At 38.3% G+C, this 19,662-nt stretch overlaps 1 protein-coding gene across 6 annotated transcripts in view; it reads left to right on the top strand.

Moving 5' to 3' along the window:
* ATXN7 (ataxin 7) overlaps window positions 1–19,662 on the top strand; it is an 83,528-nt gene that overhangs the window by 38,092 nt on the left and 25,774 nt on the right. For 4 of the 6 annotated variants that reach the window (XM_051788795.1, XM_051788796.1, XM_051788793.1 and 1 more), the window contains one exon: window positions 11,595–11,699. The exons of the other annotated variants lie outside the window; for them this stretch is intronic. In XM_051788795.1, the coding sequence (XP_051644755.1) occupies window positions 11,595–11,699 (105 nt within the window). The remainder of the gene's footprint in view (window positions 1–11,594; window positions 11,700–19,662) is intronic. 6 annotated transcript variants of the gene reach the window in all.

Below are 19,662 nucleotides of genomic sequence, written 5' to 3'. Positions count from 1 at the left end.
CACTGGGAGGACTGGCTCAACAAGTTTGGCAGCAGTGGCTCTGGCTTCCTGCCTACCCTGGATAGGCACCACTAGAGATTGCCATAGTCTCCGAGCGGGTTTGAGCCGAAGATCCCAGCCTAGGTCCTAAAATTCATGTGCGTGCAACTGCTGGGTCTGGCAAAGGATCTGCTTCTGTTGTAAACCGTGGTTTTGTTATCCTAGATATGTTTGCAGTAGTTATCTTTTGGCTGCTTTAGGAAGGTGGATGTGTTATTTGTTTTCAGTGTACTGGGGGATGGTAAACTCTACAAATTTATTATAATATCAAAGGATCCTGTTTACCTTTCAAATTCCTGATACCTATTTAATCTTACTTACTGTTGCCATCCTGAATCATCCAGGGGCAGTTAACTGGTGCTCTGAAATGTCCTTTTGCATGCCTTTTTAAAATACCAACTCTGTGTTCTTTGCTGTGGCTGTTCCTTAAAACTGGCTCCATGTCTTCCCTGACATGTCCTTTGCAGACAGGTCTCCTCTTGCAACATGATGCATCAGACCACCACTTGAGGTCTGTGGGGTTCTGAGGGCTGCAGGACACCACTTGCCTGTGTCTCATTGCACAGCTGTGCTCTGAGTATGTCTAATCTTGTATCTGCATAAGGATGACTTTGTCTTGCTGCTTAAATAATCACGTTTATTGTTTTTATGTCCTTTTTTGACACAAGATGTCTAAAAATTAAAGCTGGTACCCATTTCAGTACTTTTTCCCAAGAGCATTTTGCTCCCTAGCTGGCCTTTTTTTCACCTCCCAATGTATTTAGGTCCATTCATACATATCCAATACCCTTTCTTCCTAAGTGTCTCGAGTGCTGTTATCTGCAGAGAGACCAGAGGAGCAAAGCAGTCTTAGGAATTATCTGTCAAAAATGTGAATTAGACCAAACCAGCATAATCAGAACATGAAGTAGTCCAAGCAAATTCTTCTGTCTTTTCCTTTTGTTTTGTTTTGCTGAAGGTGTTACCTTCTGTGTACATCTCAAGTGGGCTGTGTTCAGGTTATGTTAAAGAGGCCCAGACCATGAAAGAGCAGAAAAACTACTTTAAAATATGTCCTTTCAGAGCTTCTGCATGTCTAATATGATCTAAGTGATGCTTCATTTTTTAATACATCTTAATTTAAAAATATTAAAAGTTGCAGTCCTTCCCAACCTTATGAGTGAAATGGGTGATTTCAGTAGTAGAGAACTAGTGCCAGATATAGAAGAATTATACCTGGTGCAGATTTGTTCACCCAGTGTTTTCAAAGTCTTTATTCTGTATACCTACTGTGTGTTCTATGTGTAATGTTTGGAGATGGAATTCAGGAAGATTTTGTGAAGGCGGGCTCCTAAAATAAGGTGAATCACTCCTAACAGTGAAGAAATACATCTTGGAATAAGGATAGCAATGGGCTTATTCTAAAGGGGAGGTGATGTGCAAAGGCAAAACCTAAATTTCTTCTTTAGAAGAATTCAGTATTCCATAACAAAAAAAAAAAATTAACTTCCATGAAGAGTTTTTAGGCTGAACTGGGTTTGTGTTGTATCACAAACAGCCAGCAGTGAAGTTACTGACCTTATACTGTGAATGGGTAGCCTGATTTCCTTCAGTGCTTACCTTTTTTATTCCTATAACTGTATGTCAGAGGACAGCTAGCACTAGTTTGAAGCCTAACCCTTCTGAACAGGTGGATCCCCTCTTGGCAGGAAATCCCTGGTGACTATAGCTCTGTGTGTGCTGGAATATATCAATTGTGAGACATAAAGACTTTAAGGTTTACCAGTTCCTCAGCTAGATAATTGAAATAGTAATATTTCATTGTTTAAAGGTATGCAATAACCGAGTTCAAAATACTTTGTGTAACTACATGTGTGTTCAAATATATAAGAAGTGGGTTAGCTCTTTTACTGCTATAACAACAAAACCATTTTATTTTCCACTTTGTCTTTTAATCTTATTAAATATCACAGTACTGTTGGGCTTTTTTTTGCTATAGTACATTTATATGCCTGTTGCTGTGCAACTCATATTATTTTTTTTTATTGTATCAGATCAACTCCCAGTAAATCTGTAAAGCAAAGGAAATAAATTTTAATGGAAAAATTAATAGTGCCTGCCAAATTGAGAGGGGTGCAGAAGTGTAAGTTAGTATGTGAAAATCAAGAGGCATCAGTTTCGTTATAGCTATATTAGGCATGATTGAAACAGTCTTATTTTTGAGGTGGATGTTCCAGTGCATGGAGAATGGGAGTGGCACGGGTGGGGTGGTTTTAGGTAGTTGGGTTGCCTAATAAAAGAAAATATTGATATACAATTCAGTTGACAGGTCCTGTGTTTTATTTTCCTTTTTTTTTTTTTTTTTTTGGATACCTGAGAGAGCAAATCAGCATATCAGGTGCATGATGTCAGATGTGACCAGAGCATTCTTTGTGCCGAGATGTGTTTTTTTTGCATTAAAGAACATGCTGCTGTCTCACAGGAGTTGGGGCTGCAGTCAGCAGGGAAGAGGAGGGGAGAGGCTGGAGGGTGAGCACTGTGCATGTCTTAGGTAGCAGGGAACATGATGTGTTTTATTATTACAAAATTTTGTTGTGTTCTCATACCACAAAAGATGTAGTCATGGGTACATTGTATTCCTCCAGTTCCCAGTAAAAAAAGTGTAAATCTGTATGTGAATGTCTGTTACTGTTCTACTCCCTCAGTTGCTGAGCACTGAGTCACAGCCAGCACCCAGTCCTATGGCTGGAGATGGGCAGTTGCACAGGGAAAGTAGCAGAAACCACACATGCCAATTCTTTTTCCCCTCCAAAGCATGTCTGGATGGGAGGTGGGAGAGGCTGGGACGCCTGGAGCACGTTCACCATTTGCACTCACAACGTATCAAAATGCCTGTGCTGCGATGAGCCGTTTTGTGTAAACTGTGAGTTTAGGTTTAAATAAAAGAAACTTCCTTTTTCCTACTCCAAAAGTACAGCTGCTGCAGAGTACACGGAGTGCTGCTTGTGAAAGAGAAGAAAAGTGCCAAGCCTGTTGATGTTAAAACAATTCATAATTGTAGCGTGCTTCAGGCTATATGACTTGACATACATTTTAGACTATTCTACGGATGATTTATTTCATTTTAATTGAGGTTGTGTTTAACTGGTGGCTTATCCAGAACATTTTTCCCCCCTCACAATAGACCCTGGTTTTCTGCATAATAACTGAAGTGTTTCTGTATACACTTTCATATTAGCTTAGTCCAGATTTTAATTTTACTGTGCAAATTCAAGGTTTTTCATTCCCTGAATTCAGTTTAATTTCTGTGTCGTAGTTGCAAAACTCAACTCATCTTTGAGGGTTCCTTAAAGGTATTTTAGGATTGGGTTATTTTTTTTTTACATAGGAACATAAATAATAATTTGTTGGCCTTCCCAAAATACAGCAGTGGCATGATGAGATCATGTCACCTAAAAATAATGCATGACTTTGAATGAAGATTTCTTACATGACAAATTGTATGTTCAGCATTTGCATAATATTATATAAATTGTTTGGAGAAATTTAAAATAGCTTTAGGTCTGAAAGCTAAACAGTAAATGGGAATAGTTTTGCAGATGACTGACTTCATTCAAATTGCTGATGAAAACTTCATGTAACAGGATACAGTGTGTGTGGGGAGACTTAAAAAGCTTCTCAGCAGATTAAAATATGCTACTTGTGTTTCATTGAGAAATTTACTCCTGTCTTTCTATTGACAATCTTCTGTAAGATTGCTCACTGAAATTATGGATTATTCTCATAATAAACTTAGAAAACCTGTGTAATAGTTTGATTGAACAATTTGACACGTGTTTTGTGTTAGATTTTAAAAAAAAATGTGTGTAGATGAATTCATATACAAAGAATTTAACTAAATACTTAGATGTCTGCTTTAGTATGTTTTATATATAATTACAGGAACATTCAAATCTTGGGAGCCTAAAATTAGAACTCCCAGCTGCACGCTAGGCTTGCAGGTGCACGTGTGCATGACACACTTCTCTTTGGTATCTGCTGCTCAGTTTTTATCCTTGGATATGATACAGACACTTCCCAGAACTGTTAAATTTTAGAGAACAGGAGACTGTCAGTGTTTCATTCTGCATCCTCATGGAGAGAGGGAGGAAAGAAGGCTCCAGGAGAACTGCTGTGCTCATAGCCTTGCACAAGGATTGCTGTTTGGATTTGCAGCTTGGGTATGCACAGAGCAGTGTTACTGCCTGCAACATATGGCAAAGCTTTTTGCTGGAGGTGTAACTCCAGGGGATGATGCAGGGGATGGGCTTTTGGGAATGCAGCACAACTGAACCCACAGAAAAGAGGTAGGTTGTCCTTGACCCTTTCACCAGGTAAGGTTCTGCCTTGAATTTGGGGAAAGCAAAGTAAAATCTGCAGAGCTGTAGCTTTGGAAATACAGACTGTCATGAGTTTTGAAAGGAGACCTGACAGAGAGGATTCCACTTTTAGAGATTAAGTGTTCTAACCCTAGTAGAGATTTATGACTGATCAAATCTAATGCAGCTCCTGTGCCCAGTTAAACCAGATTGTGGGGTTTTTCAGTCTTGCAGTGAAAGTCATTTCTCTGAGCCAAAACTTTGAGGTTTGAGTATTCTTAGGACTTCAATAAAATGCTGGGTAACTGCTATATTTGCCAAAGTGGAAAATGCAGTAAAAACATTTAATCAAGTTTTCAGCTGTTCCTTCCTTCACCTGATCAGTCAGCAACTGCACAGTGAAACAAAGTTCAGAACCTAAGGAGAACCGTGCCTTTCAAATGTCTCCTCCTTCCAAAGCTGTATGTGCAAAAAATTTAAGTTACTTAATGTAGAGAATGCAGTTGGCAAGGATTTTAAGAATTAGATAACTTTGCAGAAAACGCTTCAGCAATGCTTCCCTCAATGAAACAGCTCAGGTATGGGAATGCCCATTTGTTTTGTTTTGTATTAAAAGGCTTTTTTGCATGAGGCAACATGAGCACCTTGTGAAAACAGATTTTTTAAAGCAGTGTTTCTGTGTGCAAATTTGATCATTTTATGTTTGGTTTGTTTGATTATGCATGTGTTCTTTGCAGGCACAAATTTGTCATGCCTGCACATATGGTTCATAAAATACTTGTGTTCTATTAATACTTAAGTGTTCATTACTGGAAATTTTGCAGAAAACCCTGAAGTATGCATGTTTTGCTAGAATCTCTTACTTTGTTTTAAAATTTGTGTAAACCGGAGCACTCTGAGTACTCCATGGTTTAGTTATTTTGTTCACAGTATCTGTTTAGGAATATTCTCCTTTTATTATTGTCTTGCATAGTACACAGTAAAAAAAATTGCCAGTAGTTTAATTTCACTTCAGCATTGATAAGTACACAAAAACACATGTGTTCATGAATGATAAGCACTTGAGTGTTTCTGGAAAATAGTTTGGATATATGTTGTTTAGAAAATAATATTTTAGTTGCAGAAAGTGAAATATTTTTGTATGAAAGGTAAGTTTTGAGACGCTAACTTGGATCACTTTAATTTTTTAATAAAACATTCATATCAGTTAAAATAAGGGCCTGTGTGACTTAAAATAGATGGGAGCTTTACTTAAGATAACCAGGTTAGTTAAATACCTTGCAGTGCTGTTTGTAGCTGCCTCAGTTTGCAGCTAAGATTCTCCTTGTGCCTGAAGATTACTTGTTATTGACAACTAAAGTCAGCAATAGATTCAGCAGGACTGACCCACTGTGCAGATTTCTTGGCATAATTTTAGCTTTTTTGGCCAACTATAAGTCATTAGTTTGGTGGTGACAGAACTGAGCTTTCTGTGTGAAATCTGCCTGGGTTTGGTACAACCTGTTTGTGGCCTCAGTGCTGGTTAGATGCCTTCCTTCTCCCTCTTCGTGCGTCTCCCCCAGATCACAAACTCTTAAAAACAGTAATTTGGAAGGTTTTGTTTGCTTTCAGACACTAAATGACATTCATGTTCTCCACAGCCGTAAAAGGTAAAACAACAGAAATATTTTAATTACTTTATCAGGATCTGACATTACATGGGGCATGTTTTACCAGCAAATTATGGGAGTTGTCACAAAATTTCTTTTCCTTCAAGATGTCAACTACTTTTAAGTTACTACAGCTGTGGTTTTTTTCCTTCTCTTTTCAAAAAATTTTCAGATGTTAGAGTTGTGTTATCTTAAACAATAGTTCTGTTAAAACCATGCCTGTAGAGAAAGAGGTCTACCAGTTAAGTCAAGTTAAAACAAAGTGTACTTGCATATTTTTTACCTTAGTATGATCAAGATTGATTCTCTTCTAATTATAAGAGAAAACACAGCTAGTACAGAGCAAATGTATTCAAGATAGCCCTTGGTGGACATTATTTGATCTTACTTGGTTCATGAAGTAAATAGTTCAAACAATCTAGATTTTGGCAACATTCCAAAATAATGGAATCTATTTACAATTTCCTTTTATAGTACCTCTGAAACAGTTCCCTGATTTCTTAATGGAAAAGCTAGTGAATTGATAAATGTTGTTACATTTGCTTAAGGTGGATTTGGATCAGACTCTTGTAAAAAGAAAAGTACATTCTGTGTTTGGGGGGCAGTTAAAAATAATAAAGGGTTATATCTGCTGTGAGTGTGAATTTAATAGTTTAGGGCATCATGGTTTTAATGTGTCTAATATTAATTATAGTGATTAAAAATATTCTGGGAATATAACCAGGTTGGTGCTGTGCTGAAGGCATGTTGTGCTATGCTGTGGGAGGATCTCTGTAGCCAAAACCTTTTACTGTTCCCATCAGGTATCAGTGTACAGTGTCCATTGTCAAATTACACTGAATGGTGAGCAGCGCATACATGTTTGTGATAAATCAGACTGAGACTTTAAAAATTAATCTTAATAAGCAGATGTTTATGCTGGGAATGGATAAGGAAGAATGAACATTAGCAGTGTTTTGGCATGAAAAATATTTCTGCTGAGCTTTTACATATTCATGTCGCAGTTTGATCGAGTTTTCTGTTCGTTTGCCGTAACTCTGATAGTTTGTTCTTTGCCCTTTCACTTCTGCCCTCGGTAGTTTTGCTTTCTCTTCTTCTGATTCAGTTTTCATTCTCCTCCTTTTTTCAGTTGAAGTAAACAGGCTTCTGGAAAATAGGAAACTCGTGTTCTGGTCTCTGCACGCAGCCAGGATTAGGATTCATTCTACCCTCTTCTTCTAGTGATTGCTGTACTGGAGAGGATCTTAACCTCACTGGTTTTGGTGATATTTCATTTCTAGAAGGGATGCTGTCTTATTACATACTAGGATAAATGGACTGTGCAATGGTCCCTGTCTGAAAAGGGGCAACAAGGTTTGTAGGAAATCTGATATATTGTGGGGGTTAAAAAAAAATCCAATAAAAATATACAGCTGTGATAGCTACTGAAACTAGTGGCTAAATAAATGCAAACTGCTGACCTTTTCTCTAACTGAGGAGGTTTTAGGCTGTTTTATGTGTTCTGTTGTGTGTGATGTTAAGTAATAGAATTATGAGGTTGAGAGTACACAGTTAGTTTTAATGACCACAAGCATGAATTTCTTTAGTGTAGCTGTCCTGAAAGAGAATGCTGGAAATACTAAGAAATTACTCAATGACTTACGCGTTTCCACAGTGTGTCTCAGAGAAGAGGAGATGGCAGCTCAGTGTTAGAAAGTTTTTCAGATTGGACATGCTGAGCTCCATGTTACTTAATGTGCAGTATGCCAGATGGTCCATTATTGTTTTTCCTTTTTTTTGTTAGAAAATGGTGCTCTATTGACCTTTTCCAAATAAGAAGCATTTTCCTTATTACATGCTCAACAAGTAATGCAGCTATCTCAGAATTGTGTATGGCATGGGCTTGTTTTAGTCTTTGTAAACAAGTGCAGCAATGCATCATTTAAAGTTACCTTTTTAAAAACAAAGTTACATTTGAAAGGAGAAGTGAATTCTGGGGGTCACAATGTTCAGAGGTTTCTTATTATGAAGGTAAATGAAGCAGGTTTAGAATTAATGTGACTAGCAGCTCTTATAATAGTATCTGTATGTTGATACCATATAAACACTGAATTTATGGAAAAATACATGGAAAGTTTGAGGTTTCGATTTAAATTTTTAGTTTGACCTTGAAAAATATTCCCAGATGGAGAGAGTTAAATGAGCCCAGCTTTGGAAGAGGAACATATGAATCATGGTTGCTAGGCTCTTCCTTGAGAGGCATAGGCTTTATATTTGCAGTGAAGTATTTCAAAAAGTAATCTTCAAACTCAGGGGAACAGTGCATTGAAATGACACTGGTGAAATACTGTAAACTTCATTAGACTTTTAAATAGAGAACGTGCATGTCATGAAGTGAAACAAGTATAAAGTATTGGGCGTTAGAGTATCAACTGCAAGGCTTGTGAACTTTCATAAATGGTTGAGGGGAAACAGGAAAATTAGGCATCCATTGCCTACTCCTGGTACATACTTCTTATTTGAGTTTTGTTAAACTGTTCTGTGTATTATTCTCTAATATTTGCATGGCCTAATTTGTCATTCATATAACAGTGCCACAGAGGTGTTTGCCCTGTTGGAACACAGAAATAAGATTTCCCTGAAACCTGCTCTTGCTCTACTCAATTAATGACTGTAAAGCACATTAAAGATGTGCTACCTGCCTAAGAATGAGGTTCTTGGGTTGGGAAGTGTGGATTCAGGTCTCTTCCAGTTGTCTTAACTGATCTTGTTTGTGTTACACTCCTTACATTTTCAAAGCCATTGTTAAAGCTAATATGCAGGGCTCCATGAAGCATTGGTTTTGCTTTTTGCCCACTGGTACCTACTTTGTGGCCCTTTTGGGCTGGTCTCGTGTGTTTATGCAGTGCTCAGCGTGCTCAGACTCAAGTGTTATTTAGGGTCCTATGAGTTTCTCTAACATAATTTAATTGTATCTATTTTAAACAAATGCTTGGGTAATAAAAAGCTATTGTTTATTTTACCTCCTGTGAGAAAACAAAAGGAATTGCATTTAGGCCTCTAACCTTCACTGCTCCCTCACTAGTTATGTTGGGGTTCTGCTCTGTTATCAGTGCTGTAGGAGACCACTGTGGGGTAGATCATCTCTTACAGTGATTTGTGCCATCTGGCTGGAGTTTTGTGCGTGCTTCCTTTGAAATCAGGTTGTGATTTTGGGTGTGCAGCAAATCCTTTGCTCTGTGCCAAGTGGTTTTACTCTTAGAATGGTCCTTTGTGAGTTTCTGTATTTCCTAATTCTGTATTCTGTCATTGCTTGCTGTCACTTGGAGCAAAGATTTTAAAACTGAAGATATGTTTTACAGTGTAAATGACACTTGTAAATTATTCAGATTTCTTGGGATCCCCAAACTGAAATAAGAAAACATTTTTTTTTGCATCACTTTCTACCAATTTGTTTCAGTTGTCATTTAAAATTGGAGCTCTGTATTGCCAGCAAATATTCATAGAAGAGTTCTTAGTGTGATGGTACTTATAGGTAATGTCCCAGAGTAGTATCAAGGAGTGCTTTATTTTGCAGGAGACACAGAGCAGACGGTCCTTCTCTCATGTTCACTATTCCCCCTTGCATTCTGTACAATATGGTGTAAAGTCTGAGAATCCAGTGAGGTCTGAACGGTGCAGTAATGGGAACAGATTCCAGGGTGTGGATTTACAGTTCGTTGGACATCACACAGTAGCAGCCTCTCTGTGGGCTATTAACAACGTAAATATCAGGCAGTGCACACTGTTATTGTCCCATTCATCCTGGAGGATTGGTAGTCAGGTGGAAGTGACCCTGGAGTATTTGCTTGCTGTGTGGAAACTTTTATACGTGCGAAGAGCTCCCGCACGAAATATTAGCAATGACATTTAAGTTTATACTTGTTTTCTTACCTAGCTTAATATTACATCATGGAAAGTAGATATTGAAAAATAGAAGTTTATTATTCCTATTTGATCCCCCCCTCCTCAGCATATATTTACTAGCTGTGCTTAGTTTGCAGTACTTGAGTGTGCTGGAGTCTTAATGCTTTTTTAAAATGATATCATATAAATAAATAAGCGAGAGTCGCTATTTAATGAAGCGCAGATGAGATGATTTGTTTATTTAATGTAACCTCAGTTGCAAAAAGGTGCCTGTGACTTAGATGAGTGTAGCTGTGATCTCTCTCAGCCGAGTCAGATGCCCTTGGTCATTTGCGTCCAACTGCAAAATCCGGTTGGAGCTGTTGTTGCAGGTATTGTGCTTAATTTTGGTGTAACACTGGTAAGGTTTTCGGAAAACCTGGGATAGATTACGTGTTTTAGAGAAAAGTAGTTAATTTTTTATGATGAAGATCCATACTACAAGGGGAGTCCTTAATTCTGGAAGTTCGGTGTGGATATGTTCTGTCCGTGAGAAACAAAGTGGAGTCCGTGGGGCTCTACGGGGCTGATGGTGTCATTCTGCCAGTGGCTGCCTTGTGTTATGGCACACTCACTCTTAGCATGCAGCACACTCAATTTATTTCACAATTGGTGTCCTATTAATGAACAAAACTGTGGTTGCTGTTAAAAATATGCATAAATTAGTAGATGTAAAACGAAACTCTGGGGCAGTTCTAGCACAGGGGTAAATAAGTTTAACTTATTTTCTAAGTTACTGTTAAGATAAATCTGTTACTTGAGGATTTTTATAGGAAAATAAACTTGCTTATATCAATTTTAAACCTTTAAATAGTGTTACAGCCACATATAATGTTTGCAGTTTCCTGGTTTTTTGTCTTTTAATTCTTGAATAACATTTTTAGTAATATAAATGTAATGTACCTTTAAGTTGTGTAGTAAATGCTGAATTTATTGCTCCAGTAGTCTCTGAATGCAGTTATAACTGTTAAATATATTATTAAGAAACTGTATTCTTAAAATTGTAGAAACTAATTTTATTAGTAAAAGTCTACAAGTATGTGTGTTATCTCCAAAATCCACACATGCTCTGACACACTGTTATCTCCAGTTCTCTCTCCTGTATAGCTGTTACATGGATCTCTGGCAGCAGATGGCTGGACTATAATGCACTGTTGAACAAATAAAACCATTAGGCATGTAATACTGCCTGGTAAATGACTGTGTGTTTAAAATGGTTTAAAAAAATTAAATAGAAAATAAAGTTCACTTTTGAATTCATTTAATGACATTGGAATAAAATCCAAACCCCTTTCAGAATACATAAAACATCCCCTCTTATGTTGTGTTTGTCAGTTGAAGTCAGTCTTTTTTTATTACATTCTTGCATCTGGTATAAGATAATCAGTCCTAAATCAGTTTTCTAATAGATGTTTTCTACAAGTAATCACTCATTTTACATTTATCTTTGTAGGAAGATTTTTGCTTTTGTAATACTCCAGCACAAAATTATCTATTGCATTATATGCTCTTTTTTCCTCATTTTCAAATTTGATACAAATGTCTTAAAATTATGATTCAACACTGGTGTCATGGCTCTGTAATTAAACTGTTTTTCAATAATTGTCAGCAGCTGAGAGATGCCATTTTGTCTTTTTGTTTTTAGATATGCCAATATTTGGTCTTTGCCCGGCTCATGATGATTTCTATTTGGTGATGTGTAACCACTGTAATCAGGTCGTAAAACCACAGGCATTTCAATCACATTATGGTAAGTGCTTAACTATTTTTAATAATTAAGGGTGAGGTTAAATCAGGATTAAGCCTGGCAATTTTTTTTTTAAATTGATGGTGCATAGATCATTACATTATAAAAAATGTCAAAGAACATAACCTGTGTTTAATCATTTTATATACATTGTAATGCAATTACATAAAGATCTTGTTCTTTTTAATTTTTTAATGCTTTCTTGAAATGCTGCATCCATACAGTTCAGTTTCAAAATGACATATCTAGTGTATTTCACAGCCAGTATGTGTAGTGTGTTTGTGTCTCTGTGTCATTTCTCCTTGTGTATTTATACAGATTAGTTTTATATATGTGAACTGTGAACTTGAGCTGAAAACTAAACTTACAACAAAATTCGTAAAACACAGTAAACTTCCAATAGCCAGTAAGGTTATTTATTTATTTTCAGAAGTATCACTTTGTTGTTTGTTTTTTGGTTTTTTTTTTACTGGTCTGTTGGTTTTGTGTATAAACTATGTGAGGAAGCTCTCGTTGTGTTGGTTGGCCAGTGTTTGCAGAGGACTAAGAAAACATGAAGTGCTAAGCCAGTTTAAGTGCTCAGTTACTTCCTACAAACCTAACTGGGGCAGTTCTGCTTTTCCATGCTCCTCTCAAGACTAGAAATGAACTCCAGTCAATTTCATGCCAGTATTTGGGTGGGAGGTTTTTGGAATTCAGCTTTTTTTTTTTCTGGAGAAATTCATGAGATGTCTTCTGACCAAGTGCCAATAGAAAAGATGGACAGAGCATCTTCTGAACTACTCCTTCCTCCCTCTGTGTGCATGTGTTTGTACATGTTCTCTTTTGTCCAGGCCAGTGCACTGATTACCTTGGTGTTTACAAGGATACAAGATGCTGGATATGGGCAGGAAACATTGAGAGCAGGAGATATATTTTCTTGCATCTTAAGTAATCCAGCCCTTTGGCAAGGAAAGATATACTCACTTCTACTTCATTCAGGCTGGAAAAGGATCTTTCTGTGCTGTGTGGAGGGTGAACTTCTTATCCTTACCTCTCACTTGGTTTTGTGTTATATTGCCTTATGGATTATAGCCCTACCCTTTCTGTTGGATCCAGCAGTTGCATCACACAGCGGGACTGAGAGAGAAGTCTGAATAGGTTTTGTGTCAAAATTGTTACTAGTTTGCTTGTTATTCTGTGGATGGTTATACTAATAATTTTTTTAAAAATCACAGTTTTGTGGATGTAAGTCTCCAGAGCTGTTGGGAGCCAGAAGAAAAGGACATCTGCTTTTCATGCTGTGGTTGCCATAGGCCTTTTTATTAGCCAAGAGCTAGTCCACCCCTTGCCAGTGTGGTTCCTCACCTGTCACTGAATATCACTTTAAGATGTCCAATAAGTCCTTCTAAAATATCGTATTAAATTGATTCTGACAGTTAAAAATAAATTTATGGGGGAGGACTTGATAGTACCCAGTTCTGAGTGGTGGCATATTGAATATTCCACCTTGAGGTTTGGAACTGGCTCAGGGTGGTAGTGGTGGTGAACTGTGGATACCTGCAGACACTTGAGTTGTCTTTGTGAAATGAGCAGGTGATCTCCAAATACTGTCTGACAAACAGGTAGGAACCAGTATCATAGTTGTTGTCGTGACAGCCTCATGGGCAGATGGAAGAAGCAGTTCAAAAGCTGAATAGGTGCTACATTGGCTCTTGAGCATGGACATGAAAATATGGCATGTTGTAATGCTGCTTGTACCAGTGTTAGACTTATGTGAAGTTAATTCAAACTCTTCTGTAAGCACTGTTTGCAATTTAAAAGGGACAGAGTGAACAGGGAACTACAAAACAAAGGTATGGAAAATATTTTAAAAAATCGTAATAAATACTAACGTAATGTTTCCATTCTGTATCACTTGGTAGGAGCGTGATCTCTAAACATGAAACTTTCTCTGATGCAAAGCTTACATCAGTGGCAGATTCATACTTTAAGAGAAGTACAGAAGGAGGGAATGGAAATGACGAGGTTATTCTTAGTATTTCTTAAGCCCATTCTGAACAATGAAGAGGCTCGGCACGGGCTGTGGCGTGCAGAGGAAACAGGCGGGGTCATTCTGATGAGAAAAACAGGCTTGGGTGGGGTGAACGTCATTAAAGGACCTTAGTTTGCCAAACTAATAACCTCAGAAAGGTAAGGAGGCTGACTTGGTGATTTTGTGTAGCAATAGTTCTCAAAACCCTCTATCAGCCTTCGCATTCTTGAAATCCTTACGCAGTTGTTCCTTATTTTAGAAAATTGAATGTGAAAGCTGATAAATATGGCATGTGATTGATTACCAGGCAATGATCTATTTTTTTTCTTTTTTTTAAACACAGTGTAGCTCAGGAGAAGGAAGTTGCTAAAGTGAAAACACGCAGTTGTTTTAAAACAAAAAGTATGCCATCATGATAACAAGAAAGTAAAACACCGTTTGGATCCATCACAGTCAGTTTGCCCTGAATTAAGTTTTTTTTATTGGTGGTATTATTTCAGGGATTGCTAAAGGAGAGGTTACTTTATCAAATTCTGAAAAATTACAGTGCATCAATGAAGCTGTATCTTTTGGTGTTGTTCTTAGGGTCTTTTATTTTTAATCGTTACTGGAGAAATAGTAAGATCTTAAATTATTCTACAGCTCCTGGTGGTGTATGTTGCTTCTACTTGTGTTCTTTGAAACTTGTCATGTGGGATTTTGTTTTCTGAAGTAGTAGAATATGCTACTTTAAAATGTCACTTTTGTCAAAGGAAGGCTAAACAAACTATTAGCTAAACCTAATGAACTAATTAATTTCTTCCAAAGCATATTTGTGATAAACTACTTAACTAGGTAGGCTGAAAGTGCATTCCAGGACACATCCTTGCTTTTTTCTCTGGACCATGAGTAGTCAGAATTAATTTAAATATAACCTTATTCATTAGAATATTTCACCTTTTTAGTAAAATACTTTATTGATATGAATCACAGATTTGTGTATGTAACAGATACTTTTCTATTTTATGGATTTGACTAGAAAAGATAGTAATTCAAAATTAAATTCTACTTTCTGAGGCAATCTAAACGTGCATTTGGGGTATGAATTTTCCATTTTAATAATTTATTCTATACTGTTGGTATATATACCAACATTGATTTGTAAAGTTGGTATACATAACACCACGTGCAGAATGGTTTTTAATAGCAATCTAATATAATGAGAGATCTGAAGTCTGCTTGTGGTATTCCTTCTGGTCTGTGAACAGCAGCTGGCTGTCAGTGCCCTCAAAGGGTTTTAACCACTTGACATAGGGTGGCAGTGCTGCTGGGGACATGGCAGGAGCAGGCCAGTCAGCCAGGGAAGAGTTGTTTCAAGGCAAATCCTGTGTTCTGTCAGATCCCAGCTGCTTCATTTGGGGTGCTGAGCAAGTGATTGAAGCCCTTTATTTACTTGTACTCTTGGTGCTGCTTTTTGAATGGCTACGCTTTCATGGCATCAGCATCTTCCCTGGGTGACTCAAGATCAGTTCAGTGGTGAAAGATGGAAAACAGACACAATGTTCATTCAGGGATTGAGTCTTATGGGTGAAGCACCTGAGATCACTTATCATGATGACCTGTTCTGAGAAAGCACAATGTTTTTCTCCAGCCGGAGTATTTCTCTACACTCCAGCCTTTCCAGCTTCTGTGCCACATAGACGCTCTCTCTGTGTTTATATCAGGTATATTTCTGAAATTCTCACAGTTTTCTCTCCTTAATATATAAATTCTTACAGTAAAAATGAGTTTGTTCTGTCAAATCGCTGTCACATTCCTCAAAACAGCAGGATGTGTCTGTGTCCCTTTGATTTCCCCTCTCTCTCTTTCCCGTGAAGACATACTTGATGCAGTTCTTGTGCTGCACCCGGAGGTTGCTCTTTGAGGAAGCCATCGTGACAGTTATTTCAGGTTGTTCGTGGAAACCCTGAAGTGCCATGGGTTTTGGGCTGTGTGACCTTTCGTTGGCATTTCAGCCGTTCCACGGGTTTATCACATCTCCCTGTGGTTATCAGCCTCCTGGCTGAGGAGAGCTGCTTCTCTGCCTTGGCTGGGCTGCTTGTGGCTCAGAGAGAGTGCTGAGCAGAGTCAAAGTAGCATCAGCACAGAGATGTGTGGGATTTCTTCCTTCTCCTTTTTTCCTATTTTTTTATCCAGGGTTGTTTGTTTCCTCTGTGCCTTGGTTTCCTTAAATACAAAGCAGGGTTACACTCTCAGCAGTAACAATGAAGGCTACCTGTAAGACTTAAACTGAGAGTGCCTGTGAGTCACGTAGTGATTGTGAAAACCATGAATACAGTACGTGTTGGAAAGAGATGATGATAGTGTGTTGGGCTGCTGAGTCATTAAAAAGCTATGTTGAGTGTTTTGATTAACTTCCATGGGTTTGGCATCGTGGCAAAGGTGAGCAGCTACCATGAGCTTTGCCTGCTGCTGCTGCCCCATGAGCTGGTGGGGGATCGCTTAAACATTTCTGTTTCCAATCAGTGCATGTTAAAACACGAAGGACAGGTTTCAGAAGTGGGATAACAGTAGAGATTTTCCCATCTTTTTTTGGTTTCTGTGAGGTTGTGAGGTGGGAATAAAGAAGTCATCACACAACCTTATACTCAAAGGGCAGATCCTGGCAGTAGAGAAAGAGATGTTTGCTTGTGTTACTTGGGTCCATCCTGAAAGTCAGTGCCAGGTCTTTGGGAATCTCCTCCATCTAATTGTGTAACTGAGCTCCTTCCTCCCTCAGCCAGGGCTCACACCCACCTTTAGTTAGCAGGTTTCCACTTTGGTGAGTCATAAAGGGATTTTTGGTGGTGTTGTTAAGTGCTTGGATTTGGAGAGAACATGTGATACTTGTGATTTTAATTGGGATAAATGGTCTCTTAACTATCTCTGTCAATATGCTCTTGTACTTTGGATTTGTATCACGTGTAATTTAAGTATTATAGTCCCTGCAGCATTACATATCTGGGTTCTTCTGACATACTGCGAATTGAATAAAAGTTTGTCCTACCCTCTTTCTGTTAAATTTGGCAGCAGCTAGTGGTTTTGAAAAATTTAATACTTTTAAGTTTTATTTTTCAAAGTAATGCAGATGTTGCTAGTTTAGAATAGGATAGTGCGTTAGCATGGATTCATGGATTACAAAGTAAAAGATAAAATGTCTGTACAAGGCAGCATTTGAAGCAGATAAGAAAAGAAAGGAATGTACTGAATCTTGTTCCAAAGCCATTGGACCTGAGGATTGGGGTGTTTGTTGTTAGGGGGGTTTTTTTTGTGTGTGGTTTTGTCCTCATGGGAGATTGTCTGAGCTCATCCGCATTTTGGAGGGATAAGCCTTCATTATGGCCTGCATACTTTTGGCAGGAAGCAATTTGTTTCAGTAATTAAGTGTCCACTGTTCACTAATGTCTTTTTAAAGCAGTATGAAAAGGTTTTGTATAAATCATAAGAATTTTCTTGGGTATCAGTAATCTTCTGTAGTAGTTTAATAACCAAAATAAAACTTGAATATTCTGTGGTGTGTCACAGATGTGCTGGAGCAATCTGCCAAGCATATTGCCAAACATGCACAGGTGGCATTTGGCATATTATGGCTTGAGTTAATGTATATGATTTAACAAATTATCATTGGCAGCTTCAGCAGCTTCTGTTTAAATGCACAGTCCTCTCACAGTAGTTCTCTCAGTCCAGATTCCAGCAGTTGGATCTTAGTTTCTGGGTCCAGCAACAACTAGTTTAATTTCTTGGTAGAGATTTGTGAAATTCTGTAGCTTTTGCAAGAATCATCTTGGCATATTCCCAGAAGGGAATGGGCTCAGAGGTCAGCACAGGATTCATTTCAGAAGGGGGGAAAAAAAAGTTTCAGCTGACTATTTAGTCAACTTTTAAATAAAACTATTATGACTTGGAAAGAAACTCTGTAACTGTATTTTGAGCTTTGAAATGTGCACCCCAAAGCCATTAGCAGAATAGCAGATGTGCCATGCAGATTTTACGGAGCACTGTGGTTAGTTGTAACTTCACAAACAGTTCACATGCAGAAGGTTATTTTTATAAATGGAAAGGCTGTGGTCTTTGTTTATTACATGAAAGCATAGGGAGTCTGCTTGAGAAGTTGATGGCAGTTTTCTAGTAAAACTTCCTTCTTTTTTGTGGGTACACAGATTTGTCAAGCTCTGGTTGAAACATGAAGCAATTTGAAGTATCAGCTAAGAAAAAAAAAGTGATGTTTGGCTTCACATTTAAAAAAGATTCTGATTATTCTGTTTACCACTTACCAAGTAACTTATGTTATTCTCTCTACAACACCGTGTGCACTAAAATATTACAGACTTCAAGTGCTTTGGTGTGCTTTAGACTCTGCTTTGGTTAAATGTGAATTGAATTTCATGATGTCCTACCATTGCAAAAGACCTGGGTTTAAAGATCCGTGTGGTTTAATACTGGCTGAAGAGAGAATATATATTTTATTTTGTTCTTACTAAAATGTTAAAATATTTAAAACAAATCTAACATACAAAATTATGCAAGGGTTCCATTAAAACCCTCCTTCTTTATAGTGATGTCCTTGCTAGGTATTTGCTTGGAGGCTGGGACCGACTACTCACTTTTCAAGGTAAATGTTGAAGGGGGAAGAACAAGAGGAAAGAAAGAAACATGGAGATATTTATCTTTGTGAGAAAAGAGGAAGCAATGCTGTGTTCACTGCCACTTACAAAAATAGTTGTTCGGCAAGAGGGAGAAAGTGAGTACATTGGTCAATAGATGGAAGTAAGATCTGAAGAGAACAAGTAGTTCCAATAAAAGTGGCTGCTGAGTGTATTTGACTATAGCTTCACTTTGGAAGAAGCCAGCTGGGATAGTTGGATCAGGTCTACACTTAAAAATGATTGACAATGAGAGAGTTAACCAACTGAAAAGTCAGTGTTAAGTTTCATCACTCAGAACTCCTTCTGTGAGCTGAAAGGGCACGTGGAGCAGGACACAGCTCTCCCAACCATTGTTTCAGATTTTCTGCAGGTTCAGGGAATGCTGTTGTGCATCAGCTTACATGCTCCACATCCTTGGAAGGTTTCCTTCACAGCTAAAAGGGCTCTTTCTAACGCCTAAGCCACTCCTCCAGGCTGGAGCCCGGCCAGAGGAGGTGGCACGCAGGCCGTGGGCACGCAGGGTCTGGCACAGCGCCCTAAGCTGAGTGCAGAAGAATGAAGCTGCAACCTGCTTAAGAGCTGGGGTGGTGGAAGAAGCCTGAATTGGAGTAAAAACAGGCAAGATTTCTGCTGTTGTGGAAGAGAGACGGGAATGTGTCAGAGCCGTGGAGATACCAACTTGGTGTTGGAGGGTAGGGTTGGGAGTAGTTTAATTTCACAAGCTAACCACATGCAAATCAATTATTTATAAGGACTTTCTCATTTATTTTTTGGGGAGAAGTCTCATGAACTGTGTAGATTATTCCAAGAACTGCAAACCTCAGATGAACACCACAGCGCTTCATGATTCCAGGGAGAAGTATTCTGGGAAGCTCGTAAAATGGTTTTGAGTATTGAACTGTCATGAAAAAAATAATTTTTGTTGCTTTTTGCCCTTTTTTTTTCCCCATGGAATTATATAGTTTCCAGTTGCACAGACTGTACCCTCTCATCCCAGCATCCAGCTCTCGGACAACTGCAGCATTTTGGGTAGTCTCTTTTTCTCTGCAAGCACAGCTTCATAGGTCGGATAGGAAATCTCATTGGTAACCATCAATTACACCAATTTTTTACCAAGATACAGCAGTGCAGTACCTGGCTGGGGCAGCAGTGCCCAGCTTGTGTGGGCAGGAGGGGGATGGCAGCTTGGGCAGGGCTGGCTCAGCACGGCTGGAATTAGGTGGTTTGAAGTCTGGGTGGGTGCGTGTCCGAGGAGGGGAAAGAGAGGACACGGGGGAATAGCTAAAAA

Source organism: Manacus candei, unplaced genomic scaffold (assembly GCF_025592945.1).
Source record: "Manacus candei isolate 608988 ecotype Guabito, Panama unplaced genomic scaffold, ASM2559294v1 h1tg000025l, whole genome shotgun sequence".
In the NCBI taxonomy this organism is placed as follows: Eukaryota; Metazoa; Chordata; class Aves; order Passeriformes; family Pipridae; genus Manacus; species Manacus candei.
Note: the sequence above shows the minus strand (reverse complement) of the source record. Positions and strands in the feature narration are given on the sequence as shown.